General features: G+C 35.7%; 1 protein-coding gene across 1 annotated transcript in view; it reads left to right on the top strand.

Annotated features, from left to right (window-relative positions):
* The first annotated feature begins 10,794 nt into the window (after positions 1-10,794).
* The window catches only part of LOC150108697 (uncharacterized), a 50,705-nt gene continuing 43,339 nt past the window's right edge, over positions 10,795-18,160 (top strand). Inside the window, exon 1 of the mRNA XM_090416166.1 lies at positions 10,795-11,047. Coding sequence (XP_090272292.1) covers positions 10,894-11,047 — 154 coding nt within the window. The 5' untranslated portion in view covers positions 10,795-10,893. The remainder of the gene's footprint in view (positions 11,048-18,160) is intronic.

Below are 18,160 nucleotides of genomic sequence, written 5' to 3'. Positions count from 1 at the left end.
CCCTATACGGGAACAACATAGGCGTTTGCCGATTTACTATGTTGTCATTTATCCATAGATTGTTGTCTGTTTGTCGCCTCGTTTGTGTAGACTTTGTTCCTTTTTAGTATATTTCTGTGAACGTTTGCTGAAAATTCTCGTATAATGTTACAGGATCATTTATTTTTAGTAGGTAATTCCAGTCTGTATTTTTTTACATGGTTATCGACAATGGTCTCTAGTATGATCGAGTTTTGTCGACTTTTGTGGTGGTGAAAGGGGGGGGGGGGTTGGTACCGTGATAAAATGGAGTTGAGTCAAAATAGTGATCGGCAGTTTTGACGTTAATTACTGATGATGTATATGTATTGATGGGAGCCTGTATGTTGATATGATCAATTCATGATTGTGTTAGTGAGATATTTAGTATTTCTTCTCTTGTTGGGGAGTTAATGGTAGCGTTTATGTTGTACTGACTTAGTATATCAAGATATGTGTTAGTGGTTGAAGAAGCGTGGTCAAGAATATTTATGTTAATGTCTCCTATTAGGATGAGTCTGTGTTGTGCGGGATTCGATGCCGCTTAGCCACGCTTCTAACCCATGAAGAAAGCTGAGTGGATTATTATCTGCGGGTGTGTATATTGTATATTTGATACTGTTGTGGCTATTTGTGATTTCCATAATTAATGTTTCGACGTGTTCGAAATGAGTTTGTTTTTCAATCACATTGTGTTTTCTTTGATAAATGCCGTGAGGATGCCACCTTCTCTTTTGTTTGGTTTACATAAGTTGTAGGTTTGATAATTATTTATGTTATATGCGTAAATTTCTGTGTCGTTTATTGCAACTTCGGTCAGAATTAGCACCTCTGTGTTTATCATGGTGTAGGTGAGCTGTGTTATCAATGTAAGCCAGTGTTTTTTTATGCTTCTTATATTTGTGTGTACGATAATGAAGTTGTTATTGATGGAAATATTATCTGACCATTTCTTCAGAGAGTCAAAGACCTTCACGTTTATATTGTTTGACTGGATATGTTCGCCTATGTTTGAGATCTCCATTATATAGTTTTTTAAGTGATTTCTAATATTTTTCTTAAGGATGTGAAGAGTCAGTGTTTTATGTTGGTAGGCTGTGTAAGTCAGATTCATTTGTAATGAATGTAGCCCATGTTTGCTTCATGTTGTGATTATATTCCATGCATTTTTGGAAGCAGTAGTGTCTTTTTTTGGAGCCCGTCTAGCTCAGTGGATATGGCGTTTAATTATATAAACTCGAATGCTTTCATTCTTTCTTATAAATAATGTGAATCCTTAGTCCACATGAACTTGTTTTTCTCTGTTTTTGTCTTTCTTGCTTGGTATAAAAGATTTTTAAAGTATGGAGTCCAGTGTTCCGTTATATAGATTGGTTGATGGTTTCTTGTCAGTTAGGATAGTTGTTGTCGGCCTTGTTTTCTTGCTTGCTGCAATAATAGAGTCTCTCTGACTTCTGCTAGTGAAATGAGCGATGACTGGTGGTGGCCTCTGTTTGTTTTCCTTTTTTGATGGCCTCGGTTAATTGATGTGATGTCTGTTGATGCGATTTGAATGCTAATTTTACTGCAGATCAGTCGCATTATGTTGCTTAAATCTTCTGTTTTCTTTGGTTATTCTCTTTGGTTATTTTCTTTGGTTATTCCCTCAATTTGAAGTTCTTTTTTTCTTTGTTTTTTGTAGCATGTGCTCCATTTGACACATTTAAGTGTGTTTAACTCTTCCCACAGTTCTTCATTTTCACGCTTGAGTGTGTCTTGTATTTCTATCGGTACTGTTAATTTTTTCTTTAATTCTCGCACCGTTCCGAACATTTCTTCAGATGTCTCATTATTGAACTGCATGTAACGTTCATACTCCTCAAATTTTTTCTTGATTTCTTCCATGTGTGTATTTAGCAAGTCTTTAACTATGAGTTTAAATGAATCAAAGTTATCTGTAGTTTAGGATCAGGAAGAGGCTTACCTTGATATGCGTAGTTACTTTTCTTCTGACTTTGTTCTTTGTTCTTCGTTTTCTTACTGCATTGCAGACAGCGCCATTATTTGGTTTACAAATAATAATAATAATCATTGATACTTACTGACATGATAATTATCGTGTGCGAATGGTCAGCGGTCATGAGTTTATTAATCTTACACTATTTTCCAGGATAACGTGGTCGGCTAATAAAAGCAACCGCTAATACCTACTGTCCCTTTATAGGGAGTAGGCGAGGCAGTTTTAAACATATCTAACATTCGGTGACAGAGTGGAAGTTCAATCTCCATCGGTAGCCAATCAAATTTAGGTGCCCCAAGACTATCACTAATTACACGGAATCCAGTGAGGAGAAGCTGCTGACACTTGCAGGTGTTTCTAATCCTAACACTATATTTACTGACTGAATTAGCGTGAGTTCTAGGGTCGATCTTCTTCAGTTTACGCATTGAAAAAACCGGTTTTACAGGAAAGAAACAACGCTTACTCGCACCATAGAACGACCAACTCGTGAAATTGTTCGAATCAAATGCTAGAAAAAAAGTTCCTCTATTTGGTGACTAGAAGAACATTAAGCTGATTTCCATAATAAAATAAATAATAAATCCTTTAATGCCTTTTATTCCAAAGGGTGCAGACGAGCTTGTTTTTGTCCAACTTTCGAAGCCAGACAAGCATACAAACTCCCACTTTAGGTAATCAGAAATACCTAGGGCAGGACTATCACTAACTACTTTTAAACGGATCTGGTTAACAAAAAGCAGACAAGCCTCTCGGTTTCGTAGCTCTAACCTTAACAGAATACATTATTGTTTGAAACGGTGTAAGTTATGGATATCGATTTGTTTAAGTTAACGGGGGGGGGTAGAACACAAGTTTCCGAGAGAAAAATATAACTTTCTCTGTGCCAGTGATCACTCGACTCGAGAAGCTGTAGAAGAAAGAGATAGAACTGTTTCTAGTCGGGGAATGGAATCAAACTCTCATCGTCTTTCTTTTGGTGTCCGTGCGCTAAGGATTCAAACTTCAATTCCAAAGATAACATAGGTCTCATGGATTAACTATTTGTATATTTTCTGTTAACGTGGAAAGTTGGTGTATTTCGAGAATAATGATAAAAAAGTCATCCCTCAAACTTGATTCGAACCTAGGTCTTTATTTTCAAAAAGAATGGTATTGTCAGTAATGATTGAAATGTGCGGTCCACAAAATAATAATAACAAGAAAAAAATTATTATTATTAATATTCTACATTCAGTTAATAGTGTTTACGATGAAAAGTCACGAGAAACATGCAATATCTTTTTATTTTTATTAATATTTTACATTCAGTTAATAGTGTTTACACTAAAAGAGTAACAAGAAACATTCAATATATTCTTCTTCTTTTTAAGTAGCTTCTCCAAATCTCCAAAAAACAAGAAAAGCAAAGCTATCGCTTAGGGCCGATCCCCGGATTGAAACATTGAGAACAGGCTTGCCGATCAAATGACGTTTGGCGAGAAACGCCACCCTAATTGGTCGATGATAAAAAAACAAGTAGAAGGAGGAGAAAGGAAGTAAGAAAAGGTGCCGTTCGGCACCTTTTCTTACTTCCTTTCTATAAAAGGGTTGGTAACCCCCCAGAGTAGGACTCTTTTTGGATAGTAGCTTTTGGCCTTGGAGTTTGGTTTTGATTCCGGTGGAGTTCACGGGGTTTTCCTGAGTGGCGACAGGGGTGATATCTCCTCGTCACAACACGGAAACGAAAGTGAGTGGGATTTCGATTCCCGTTTTCCCGAATAGGAAGCAAAGGAAAGATTGCCATAGAGTCCTAGAAAAGGAGGGATCTTCTTCGTTTCGACACGTGATAACTACGCAAAGCAGAAAGCTGTCAAGAGAGCGATGTCCTCGTTGCTGATAGTAGAGCAAATATATGTGTGTTAAAGTATTCCAGAGTTACGAGAAGTTATACCAGAGGTTTGTTTGGAAAAGAATAAAGGCCCATACGAAAAGCTAAAGAAAGGTACTGTAAATCATAACCTATGTTAGCTAGAAAGTTGTCTGTGAAAAGTATCGTGATTCCAATATAGAATTGTTGAAGTTATACTAGGACTTTAGTATATGATAGAATGTGTTATGTGTAGATTGACTAGTGTTAAAGATTTATGAATGGTTAAGAGTCCTAAGGTATTTTTGCATGTCTATTATATTGCACAAGATATTTAAATGACATAACTGTGTGTTACTGCAATTAACAGTATAACTGAATAGTGTGAATTAAGTAATTACGTATCCTAAGAATTGAATGCCTAATGTAATGTATAAAATAATTGAAATGTCACAAGTATGTGTTAGCAGTGAATAATTTGTTAATCTACTTCAGTATGAATAATCAGATAGTGTGAATTGATCTAATATTTTCACATCAGGTGAATTTATGAATTAATGTGTATGGCGGCATAATCACAAATAGCCATATTGCTTGTAATGATTTAATGTTAGTCTATAAGTATTTTAGTTTAGTATTTGAATTGTACCATGTTTAGAAACTTAATAAACGTTTTGTTTAATGATAAAAGAGTTGTCTGATGTTGCTAATCCAATGCACTGCTTAAAATCACCGTACCTAATCACGCGGGAAATTTAATGTTGAGGAAAGAGATTAAAAGTCACGACTGCAATAATATTTAAATACTAAGAGATAGATTTGAGATTGACTTTCTCCCTATATATGACAACATAAATGGTGCAGTTGATAACCACTTGAAAATATTGTACTTAGTCACGCGGAAAATTTAAGTTGAGAATCGAGTTAAGTGTCACGACTGAAATAGTTACACTTTCAGATATATTTGAGTTCTTTCTCCTTATATGTAATATCCTAAACTAAATACCCCAAAAGGCGCAGTATAAATACAAATAATAGGGGTACTACGGGGAGCAATAACTTAGATATTGGTAAAAGTTTTGGTAAAATCTCGGGTATAGAAGTTTGAAGAATATAGATAAAAGGAATTTGTAAGATTAGAGTAGAAATCGTAAATTGGGATTTCTAGTAACATTAACATCAACAATGTTGATGTTAATGTTACTAGAGAATAAAAGGCGTTAGTTGATTTTTTTTTTTCAATATTAAAAATATTGATAAATTAAATAAAGATATGCAGTATCGATATATTTTAAATTAAAAGCTTTCGCAATGACCTTATTTAATTAATTATATGTATTATTTAATTATTGTCAATCCAATGTGATTAAGGCGCCATTTTTTTTAAATTTTTTTAGCCCAGGGCGCTCAAACCTGCTAAGACACCCCTGGTCTTTTGTCCAATTGATTATCTCTTCAAAGAATTGCTAGTCAATGACAATCAGTGACTTTAAATGGCATATGAGGAGTGTGCAACTAACTATTTAAATTATTTTGAAAATTAAATATATTAAAATAAAGATAATGATAGCTGAATATTATACGCTTGGACCTGTAATTGGATATTATTTTGTATTTGGAGAGTTATTACACTTTTATTGTAAGAGGATAAACTCAAAATTTTTATCTTTTGTTGAACAGTAGAGAATTAAAGATTTTATAACACAGTGCACACTAATATGGAATTTTCTAAACAACACAGTAAAGTAATTAGAACAGCGAATGGGATTTCATCACTTTGTTGGAACTAGTATGAAAAAACACTTCAAATTTACAAGTTGCATACCTGAGAAACTAGGCCAGTAAAGGTGGATTTGGTAAGCGTTTTCTGAACCTATGGCAATCGTCGAAGAAAGAGGTTTAATACCCCCAACCGAAACCGTCCTTTTTCACCTACTCGACCTGACCTTCGAGTAGGTGATAAAGATCGAAAAAGCACATTAATTAATGGTTTTTCGACGACCAAGAATGAGCACCTGGTCTTCCAAAACAGTTATTTCGTAAGAACTAAGGTTGGCCATCTGCTTGATGTATAATTTTATTCTTAGTTTATCAAGGTTTAAAAGCAGGTCATGGTGGAATACCTATTCCTTCAATATACCCAAAACGAAGAGGTATCACCTGATGTACAATCATGAAGGGTAGGGAAATTCGGTGAACCTCGAAATGAGCCTCCCGTGGAAGTGTTCTGATAAATAGATTCTAGAGCCACGTGATGTGTGACAAGTCGCTTCTTTCTTTTGTAATAAATGTGCACGAAATGGAATGTTTTTCTCAGGACACAACCTATGCAAATTCTGAGCGAACGGAACCAACAGATTTTCAATGAAGCATTCGCTACTCAAGTTCAAGTTTATTTACACTACCCTATTCAATGAATAAGGCCCAATGCTTTGACCAAGATTTCTCTTGGACAATTTCAGGTCTCGAGAAACCAAGAAACTTGTAGTTTCTTTCATTTATATTACCGCTTAGATAGAAATACGCTGACTGAGTGGGCAGTTCCATCTCCACCAGTCTCCAAAAAAGTTAGACAGGGCTAAACGGGCTCGCTTTCTCCCTACGTAGGAATAAATGCGTTAGCAGTTTTTTTTTTTTTTTTTGATGGAGATACGATTTGTCAGAGAACCAGATGGAGGAAGGATGGATCTTCATAGACATGTGCTGACATGCATTCGCAGTACTCCCGCCGTGCAACATAATCCGCTACTGTTTAACACTAACCCCACCTGAATAACGCACGAAAAGGCACCCAGCTCCTTAAGGATTCTTTGTAGTGACTGTCTCGGTATCCAAAGATTTTATGCTGTTCGGCGTTGATTCGTTTATGATCTGTTAACAGCTCGTGGTCTCCCTGAATACTGTTTGCATTGGCAGAACACCCCTCGAACATCAGAACCTCTCGATTAAGGCCACAATGACACTATTGCTTCTGACACGCTTACGGAAATGACGAACAAACTGCTCACCGACATGTCGTAGGCTTGGACCATTTGCTCTACCAGCTCCGTAGGACCTAAAATAATGCTGAACAATAACGTCTTTTCTTCCCACGTTACACTATTGCTACAGCTAAATGTAATGGCATATACGATATACATGCTCTTCCATTGATGTGCATGAGGTCGAACGGGATAAAACGCATAGCCAGGCTGACAATATTTCCTTGAAACAATAACGGGACATTGGGATGGCAAAAACGGGATGTGGGTAAGTAGTCTTCTGTATTCATGAAAAAGTAAGACAATAGAAAAGGTTTTATTACATAAGCACATTATTTCTGCCAAGTTTTTTGCGACCACCAAAATTGGTGTTCGTGTTATCTGTACAGAAAGCAACAATTCGTTTTTTTTTTCACTTCCTTCCTTCAACATAGCACACTGTAGTTCGATGTTTCACCCGGTAAGGAAATAAAGTCTAGAATTTTGTCCTGAACACCAGAATTTGGCAAAAAGTACTGCACAATGATTGGAGAAAGTTTGATGTCTTTTTTGTTTGATGCATCGAAACTGACTGTAATGCTTTTTGTTTTATTCAGATCCCCTATTACTTCGCCAAATATGTATGGTGATAAAATGTTGGTAATTGTTGCTTCTGATATCGTACATGCTGAAGAATATTTAGGCTCATTAATTTTATTTATCAACGTCAATAAGCAGTCATTTGCACGAAAACGATGGCAGTAACCTTCAGTATGATTAGCAACAAGAGCTGCACTTGCTGCCATTTTATCGCTTTCACTATCACCATCACGTCTCTCCACGAACGAACTGATGTTTTTAAATGAAGCCAGAGTTTTTTTAGCATCCTTATGTTTCTTGCTACCTAGATGTTGGTTGATGTCGCCTCTGCCTCCAGGAGCAACAGAAAAATTGACATTACAATGTTGTCATTCCACCTTTGTTCCATCACTACACAGCTTGTCCAGTTAAATAAGTTTGAATTCTTTCTGGAGTCGTCATTAGAACTGCAATTTCGCCTCATTAACATTACAAGAATAGACTTAAAACTTTTTAATAAATGAAATTTAAACCACCAGCATTGATTAACAAAGCCACCGGTTAGCATACTAACGCTGCAACAGAACAATCGCAGTGTCTGAGACGCACAAGTGTTGCCAACATGTATTTTTTATTTTCTCTGAATAAATCTCAACAAATTTGTTTGAAATGGAACAGTCACAAAATCAGTATCTGCTGCTTTCGATCAGATACTTTCTGGTGAATAGTGTTTAAATGATACTCGTGCCAAAATGATGAGAACAGACTACACATAGACACAAGGATAAATGAAAATATTCAAATACAGATATAACGGGTGTCCCAAAATTCACGCAAGATTTAAATTTAGCGTCATTTGTGCGGTAAAGTGTTGCCAAAGAGAAAAAAAAGACAGCGTGACAGCTGACAGTTCAGGGTTATTAAAAATGGAGCGTTACATGAAAGAACAACGCATTTTCATTACTGAGCAATATTTTAAAAATAAAGGTTTGGCAGCTACAGTTCGCAATTAACTTCATCAACTGTAAAAAGATTAATTTAAAAAAAAAATCAAGGAAACTGGATCAATTAATGATCTTATACACTCTGGCGGTCGTTCAACAGAAAACATCGAAGCAGTTAGTGAGAGTGTTGCTGAGAGTCCAGGAACATCAATTCGGCACCGTGGTCTTGAATTGGGCATTTTGAGAAGCTCTCTACAGCGTATTCTCACGAAAGATTTGCATCTTTATGATTACAAAGTTCAATTGACTCAAGAACTGAAGCCTACTGACCACACACAGCGAAGAGAGTTCATTGAATGGATTATAGAACAACAACAAGTGGACGCTTATTTTTCGAACAAAATCATCTTCAGCGATGAGGCTCATTTTCATCATGATGGCTTCGTTAATTGACAAAATTGTCGCATTTGGGGTTCAGAAAATCCACGAGTGATTGTTGAGAATGAAATGCATCTATAACGTGTCACTGTTTGGCGCGGAATTTGGGCTGGAGGCATCATCGATCCATTCTTCTTCGAAAATGCGGCTGGTAAGGCAATAACAGTTAATGGTGCTCGCTATCGCGACATAATAATCCAGTTTTTTGTGCCTAAATTGCAAGATATGGATGTGGACGACATGTGGTTTCAACAAGACGGTGCTACATGCCATAGAGCCCGAGAAACAATTCAATTACTGCATGAGTCATTTCCTGGTTGTGTAATTTCCCGTTTTGGTGATCAGAATGGCCGCCCAGATCATGTGACTTAACGCCATTGACGTTTTTCTTTGGGGTTTTTTGAAATCTAAGGTTTATGCCAACAAGCCCACGACCACCCACGCCTTGAAAGAGGAAATTGAGCGCTGTATCAACGAAATTCAGCCACATTTATGCAAAACGGTCGTGGAAAATTTTGACAAAAGAGTGCGTATGTGCCAGCAAAGCTGTGGAGGCCATTTACCCGATATGCTATTCCATGCATAACCCTATACTGTATACTTTATAAATCAATAAGAAATTACAATTTTTAATTAAAAACCTGTGTTTTCTATCAAAATTACTTCTTGCGTGAATTTTGGGACACCCTGTAAAAATGAAAACCTTATTGCCAAGTGTTTCAACCCAAAAATTGAATGTTCGTTTTTAATGGCTGGCAGATTTCCTAGTAATTACGGGGTGGAATGTTAAGAATGGCTTAGTTGCAAAGCAGTACGAGCCATGTGCTCGTACTGCTTTGCAAATAAAATATTGCTTTGTGTTAGTATAAAGAATAACATAATGTGGGTGAGATTTGAATTGATTTTAAAAAAATGTTTAATGAGAATGAAACTTTCCCAGAGTTTTAATATGATTAATCGGTTGTTCTTACTCAAATTAGTATGATTTATAAGGGCTGCAGCACTCTCCTTAAATAAATGTTCAAAGTTAAAGCAGTAATGGTGGATAAGTTGCATTCTAGTCAACAAGATACCATTGTTGGTGTCAATCCCATGCTGTGCTAGACCTAATGTCTTTGATTTCATGTTAATGATGTAAGATTGGTGTTCTCGTAATCTTTTCACCACAGAATGTTGAGTTTGACTGAAATAGGAAAGATAGCAATCACAGAGAACTTGCTAGATGGCAAGAGGGGATTGTTTATCTTCAGAAGACGGAAACTATGATGAGAGCTTGTTGATCAGAAAAAATGTAGGCATTAGGTTGCGTTTCTTCATTCCTGAAATTAGCTCAGAAACATATTGCCGGCTAGGTTGGCCAAGTGGTCAGCTTGTCCGCTCTCCAGCCAAAATGCTGCAGGTTCGAATCCCGCCGTTGGCATAGATGTTTGTGAATGTCTGTGAAAATACTAGTCGTGGTGGACGGTAGATGGCATTGGTGTAGTTAGTGGAGAGAGAGAACGCTGCAGAGTAGGTACCCTCCCTCGATGAGTCTTTGGACTCCCTGGAGGTGTTATGTAATAATAATAATAATAATAATAATAATAATAATAATAATAATAATCACCTCAGATCTCGATATTTAGTATCGCACAATGCGATTCCATGGTTATACAAATTACTGGTATCCATGATATTGATATATGATTATAGGTTATGAATAATAATTTATGATTGACCAATATTAAAGTATATTTATAGTTTTTATTAAAAATGGACAAAATTTACATTTTTATTAAAACGACGGGACTGCCGGGAAATATGAAAAAAAAAAAAACGGTACTATTCCGTTCAAAACGGTGCGTATGGTCAGCCTACTAATAGCGAGTGTACTAAAGTAGTGGGAGTGGAAGTTCACTACTATATTGTATTTTTATTATTTATTTATTTATTTTGCACCATATTATATTTTACTTGTAACCAATTAGTTTAGATTGATATTATATTTTAGCTCCCTTTAAGAAGATGGCGCTTCCATCATCTAATTTCGAAGCACGTTTTGTTTAATTTGTTGTGATGTGATGTTTAATTACTAAGTTGTAACTGCCGTCAAAAAAAAAAAAAAAAATGCAAATAACTCCTCTTCGAAGGCGGTTAGAAGACGACAATGCCTTCATTGAAAATCTGATTGATAAAATTCCACCAAAATTTTATTTCGATGAAGAAATTCGAGGAAAATTAACGGAGAATAAGCATACGATCAACGAGGCCAAGCTTAAAGGCAAGTAATATAGATATATATTTTGAAAAGAAAAGTTCGATAAGATTGTAGCAGTTGTATCGAAGTGTTTTAGCAAAGAAAGTTGAGTATCCATATGTATTTTACTTAAACGGCAAACAGAACCCTGCACTAGAACTGTCATTGTTGCACTTGAAATGCGTGATCCACTGTCTTTAGTCCCATAGTTTACTGAATGATCATTTTGTGAAAGTATATCATCCGGATGAAGATATTTCATTACTGTGACAAGGGCTGATTTGGAAACTGTAGATGAAGTGGAGGTGTGTAGGATATTGCAAAGTGTATTATTATTATTATTATACGGGACCTCCACGGAGTCCGAAGACACATCACAGGAGACCCAATCTATCATACTTCTCGTTGAACCCATTAACAGAAAATACACTCACAACTGATTCTGGCAACCCATTCCACTCATTCATAACTCTCCAAGCAAAAAAAATCTAGTCCTCACACCCCCTACTAATCACACCTTTATTCATCTTCCAAGGATAAACCCTTCCTCTTGTCCCTCTAATGAAGTGCTGAAATATTTCCCCTCTATCTATCGTATAAAAAAACTCTTTAAGCAGCTTAAATGTTTCTATCATGTCCTTTCTTTTTCTCCTATCAACCAGCTTCTGCAATCCCTCCCCCTTCAACATATCCTCATGGGCCGGCGCTACCATTTAAGCAAACTAGGCAACCGCCTAGGGCACAAGCCATGAAGGGGTGCAAAACTTCAGGCTTTGCTTTATTCATACTTTACTAAAATATCAAAATTAAATACTGATATATGATGTAGGTATTGATTCTTTTTCCTTATCCCTCACACATCACACTATTTTACTATTTAACTCTTGGTTCTTTTTTGTTCCTTATCTAAATGATTTGAACTTTTCGCTATTTAAAATTCAGTTAAGATAAATATTTTAAAATCCCGTTAACATTTTAAAATATTAAATTTCGGTATTTTATAACTTGCTTTTTTTTTTGTAAATGAATTATGACAGAGAATTTTCAAATTAATTAAAAAAGAAAATAAAAAAGCCCTATTAATTTAACCTGAAAGACAATTTTATTTTGTTTAAAGTTAATTAGAAACATTTTAGTTTATGAAATAAGGGGTGCACTTGTGAAATAAGTGGCACACTTGTAAACTTTGCCTAGGATGCAAAATAACCTGGCACTGACAGTGTTCATAGGGAATATTCCACAGTCTACTCACCCTCTTTGTCACTTGCCTTTGAATCCTCTCCACCACTTATTCATACCCCAAGAAACCCAGGGAACCTGACTTGAGCACTATAATCCAGATGCGAGCATATCAAGGCTTTATAAAGTGGAATAACAACTTCCTTATCTCTGTTTGATGATGATGTTCTTCAATAGCCAAGTAATCTTATGGGCCACCTTAGCAATATGTTCTCTAAACTTTAATTCTCCGTCTACCACCATCTCTAAATCTCTAGCTTCATCTATATCCTGGAGTATAATGCCATCAACGTGACACACAGCTTGTAATCTATTTATCCCAAAATGCATAACTCGACATTTCTCTATATTAAACTGACACCCATTAACTTTTGCCCATACTGACAGCCTGTTTAAATCATTTTGCAAGCTCCCCACATCACTTTGATCAACTACTACTCTACCTAATTTTGCATCATCAGCAAACAAGTGAATATTTCCTTTCAGGTTATTTCCTATATCATTTATATACAAATTAAACAGCAATGGTCCCATGGCACACCACTAGTTACCTATTTTTATCTTAATTCTGTCCATCCATATCTTTTTAATATCTGTCTAGCAGCCACCTTCTTAACCAGTGTCATATCCAACCCATTTGTTCCAAGTTGTATATCAGTGTTCCATGTGTTATTCTGTCAAATTCTTTTGCAAAATCCAGCAGAATAATCTTGGCAGCATTTCCTTTATTCAACTCGGCTGTTTCTCTGTTGTTCTATCCTATCCTATCCTATCCTAATTTATGCTCACGCATAGACCTACATATTTTACCATGTAGGTATTCTTAACCGAAATCCTACGGAATAGGTTGGTTACTTCTTATTCCTGAAAGTGTCCTATGTTTGTAGTGTCCTATGCATGTGTTCACGGGGCTGGTTTGCCTGTTCTAGGGGACAAAAAACTTGAGTTTCTGGGTGAAAAAAACCCCCTACCAAATCCATATGAGACCGACTAACTCATCTATAGTCGAAAGAGACCAGATAAAGGTTCCTCATGTCACTGATGGGAATTGAACCGAGGTCATTCTGACCAAATGGCTTCATCTATACTGACTAACCTATAGAGTACTCCATTATAAAAAGAGTAAATTACTAAGGCATGACTAAACCTTCACAAAGCCATGTTGACCCTCATACAGTATCATATTAATAGATTAATTATAATCACATAAGCTAGTTAAATTTTGATGCTAGTGTTTAGTGTCTTTGCAGTGGATGAAATTGTTTTAAGTGCATTGTAACCTAATCATAAGGATTTAGTGGAGAAATTGCAAAACAGTGTGTATACCATAATATTATTATTTTATGGAACTCAACCTTGGTAAAGACTTTTAACAGGGTTGAGTTCCATAAATAAGCAACTACAAAGTATCTTGACAATTATTAATGCAATGTTTATAACTAATAAACTTTAAAATATCTTAAATAACCTTATAGGTCAAGCCAAGCGTGATGATTTTTCCTTTTTTAAATAGTTTTATAAATACAGTTGATCCTTGAAGAATGTGGGTTTGAACTGCGCAAGTCTACTTATATGCAATGTTTTTATGAATAAATATATGTGAGAAAATTTTTTAGAGATTTGCAACAATTTGAAGAATCTCTTTGACGAACCATGTAGCATAGAAATATCAAAAAAATTAAGACAAAGTTAGGTATGTTATGAATGCATAAAATATATGTAGACGCTAGTCTTATCGTTTACTACCATAAAGTATATACAGATCTATAATAAAAAGTTGAAATTTACCAAAACTTATGCATGCAAACACTTTTGTAGTTGAGAGAAAAATAAACACACATAAAGATACAGTGTTAAATCATAACTGCATAAAATTAACTGTTATTAATCAGTTAAATTAATTAATTAGCATAAAATGAGCATTTTATAACAATTCATTCATTAGTGTAAAGGCTACGTTACCATAAAGCAATCATATTGCTGCTTTTTTGTTATCATTGCATGAATCATTATTCCTGTAAATAAATATGAATAATTTCTTTTTCACATAATCTTTTCATTTTTGATGTCTAATGTTAGTAATGCATATAGCATCTACAGTGTTTTGTATCATATAAGGCAATATTGATGTAGGTACTGACAGACATAAGATTCATCTTGTAAACAGAAACAGATGACATAAACTTATGGTATCGATGAATACACTACTGTAAATGTATTTTGTCCGCTTGGTTAGCCTAGTGGCTATGTGCTTCACAACCATATGCCTAGGGAAAGAGCGTCCTAGGTTCGATTCCCATATAAGAATGTGAGGAGCTTAAGGATCTTCCTCAGCCATAGCCAAGTTAGCCGGTCTTGGGCATGGACAGCAGGATATTTTCCCCTAGTTTATCTGGGGTTTTTCATCCCACAAGCAGTCAAACCAGTCCTGTGAACACACAGATACAGTCATGAATATCTCCCTTAGGGGATGCAGCAGAGGAGTGGCAAACCGGCTGCATTAATACACCAGCAGCCCCTCATTAGGAGGGGACTCAGTCCGTCCTAGACGGATGGGAATAGGATAGGAAATGTATTTTCACTTCCTTATGATTTTCTTTAATAATATTTTCTTTTCTCTAGCTTACTTTGTTATTGTAAGAATATAGTATATATACATACATATCACAAAATATTTGTTAATTGGCTCTTTATGTTATCGGTAAGGCATCCAGTCAAAAGTTATATGCAGATTTTCGAACATTGCGGAAGGTTAGTGCTCCTTACCCGTGTCGTTAGTGAGTCATCTGTATTATATCTAATAGAACAACTCAAACAAATATTAAAAATAAACTATTATTTTAATGGCTAATATAGCCTACTTTCATTTAGGAGTGCTCCTTTTTTTCAGTGTCATTAGCTATTTGCCCAAAAACTTTGGGCATTACTGAGGTGTTATAAAACTAATATATGAAGAATAAAAAAAGGAGGAAGAAATTGGACATACCTTTTTTTGGATGTTGTTTTCTGTCTCCTTATCCCGACAGTGTGCCTTCATCTGTTGTTAAAGGAGGGGGGGGAATTATTTGAAAAAACCTGGTTTTTTTATATGTATAATATTATTATTAAGGGTGGGTAGAGAGCATCTGTGAAGGGGGGGGAGAAGTATCTGAAAGTTTTTTTGGGGGAAAGAGGAGGGATTTAAGGGGGAAAAGTCAGGTGGGAATAACGGGGTGTTAGCCATTTTGACAGGTGTCATTTTTGGAACTCGTAGGGGAAGTGGATGCTATGTCATGTCAGTTAGGTGTTTCTGTCTTTGGTGTGCTTGTGTTGTCTTCTATTGGGTGGAGTCGTGACTTAAGTTTTATGTTATGGAGCTTTCAGCTCTCGAAGATTATGTAGGGTTGGTGGATGTTTATTGAGTTTTCGTCACATTTTATGGCGTTCATTTCTGATATTCAGTGAAACATTGCATAGAATATCGGAAATGATAGCCATAAAATGTAACGAAAACTCAATAAATGTCCACCAACCCTACATAATCTGTTACTCCCACCCCTGACATTTTCCCCTTAAATCCCTTCTCTTTCCCCCCCAAAAAACTTCTATCTTCAGATGCTTCTCTCACCCCCCCATCCCAAACACTCTCCACCCACCCTTAATAATATTATACATATAAAAAACCCAGTTTTTTTCAAATAACTCCCCACATTACTTTACCCCCACTTTCCCAAACCCTCCTTCCTTTAAACAGCACATGAAGAAACATCGCCATGATAAGGAGACAGAAAACGACATCTAAAAAAGGTATGTCCAAATTTTTCCTCCTTTTTTATTCTTCATGTATTAGTTTTATAACGCTTCAGTAATGCCTTAAGTTTTTTGGATAAAGAACCAATGATATTGGAAAAAAAAGGGCACTCCTAAATGAAAGTAGGTTATATTAGCCATTAAAATAATAGTTTATTTTACAGGAGTAACATCAGGGGCGAATGCTGGTCTTGAAATTCACGCTTGCTCTTGTTATTATTCAGGGAGTGAGAGATGTGATTGAAGTCTGATTAGTGGAATAATGAACTGACCATTTAAAGCTATATATTTGGAAATTTATGTACATACAAATACAACATTTATTTTGCAAATGATATTCTATCTTTTTCAATTTAGCTACTTGAATACAACTTACTCTATATTTCTTCTTTATGAACTGGTCAATAATATCGTCATAAAAAGTTGGTTGTAACTTTATTTTCCCACTTGTAAAGGCTGGCTGAAGCTCACTAGCTAGAGTTACTTTGACTGCGTATGATCTGTGTTTAAGACGACGTGAATGGAGAGGAAATGGCTATGTGACCGCATGAAATCACAGTGCTGTAGCGAGAACCTGGAAGCTCCCACAACCGAGCAAGCCAAGGTAGATTTGACTAGACGAGCAAGCATCGGCCTTTGATACACAACGCAAAGTTCAATTATTGCCACTCAAGTTTAAGACGTCTTCTGTCTACAAAAATAAAAGGCCTAAATGGAATGCTTATAAATGCATGCATTTATTAACAAATAAATATTACTTCTTTCTCAAGTAATGAGCATGCATAGCAAGCATGGAGAATTCACCCATGAGTAACATGGGAATTTTCCCAGAAATAATATCTATATTAAAAATAAAATTACCAATTGTTGAAATCTTTAAATGTCCTGAACAAATCCTGAACAAATGCAAGATTTCAAGAACATCATTATCATCATATTCCTGCCATGTACCCTCAATGGGGTACAGGATATGATAGTACGATATGAAAAATTTACATCATTACTAACTTCCTATCTACAATTTTCCTCCAAATCAGTCTGTTACTTGTCAAGACTCCAATATTTTCATTATTAGATCTTATATTTCTATCGTCTAAGGCACATTGTACCCTATCAAACCACCTATATCTTGGTCTTCCTCTGGGTTGCTTTCCTGCCAACCTGGCAGAGAAAACACTTGTTTTGCTAATCTTTCCTCGCCCATTTTGTTTAAGTGACCATACCACCTGAGATTAGCTCTGCTAATGCATTCCTGGATGCTGACAATATCAAGTTATTTCCTAATATCCCTGTTTTTAATATGATATTGCCATTGATGCCATCTGTTCATGCCTCTAATCTTTCTCAGGACCCTCATATTTGCGGTCTCTAGTCTTTGGTCAAGTGTTTTACTTCTGACCCAGCTCTCAGATCCATAAGTTAAAATTGGTTTGAACACAGTTTTGTATACAGTTAATTTAGTGTTCCGACTAATTTCTCTCTTGTTCCATATGAGTTTATTCAGTTGACTTCCTACCCATACCAGATTTGTTGATTCTGTTGTCTATTTCCATATTTAATTTACCATCTTCACTAAAAATTGTGCCTAAGTAGCTAAAATGTTTTACTTGTTCCACAGGTTCTCCGTTCACAACATGGTTGACATTTTCAACAATTCTGCCTATTTTCATTGTCTTTGTCTTTTTATTGCTGACCTTCATACCATATCTATTACAACAGTTATTCAATTTAGTCAGGGAATCTTGGAGACTTGTAGCGGATTTATTTAGAAGTATAACATCATCTGCATAGAGTAAAGAGCTGACATTAACATCTCCAATTTTGATATCATGTTTAATACCACTTTCCATCATCATGTGATCCATATAGATAATGAATAACAGAGGGGATAATGTACAACCTTGTCTCACACCAGATTTAACATTAATCCATCTTCCTGTACTTCCTTCAATTCTAACTGCTGACTTACAACTCAAATACAGACGAAGTATTGCTTGATATAATGCCCCATTGACACCATATAACTGTAGCATATGAATAGCTTCTCTCTTACCATTGTGTCATATGCCTTTTCCAGATCGACAAAACTGAAATACAGATCTTTGTTAT

The sequence above is a fragment of the Typopeltis vanoorti genome, chromosome 3 (genome assembly GCF_054136105.1).
Source record: "Typopeltis vanoorti isolate ZY-2024b chromosome 3, IOZ_Tvanoo_1.0, whole genome shotgun sequence".
Classification (NCBI taxonomy): domain Eukaryota; kingdom Metazoa; phylum Arthropoda; class Arachnida; order Uropygi; family Thelyphonidae; genus Typopeltis; species Typopeltis vanoorti.
The sequence above is the reverse complement of the archived record's forward strand: the minus strand, read 5'-3'. Positions and strand labels throughout refer to the sequence as shown.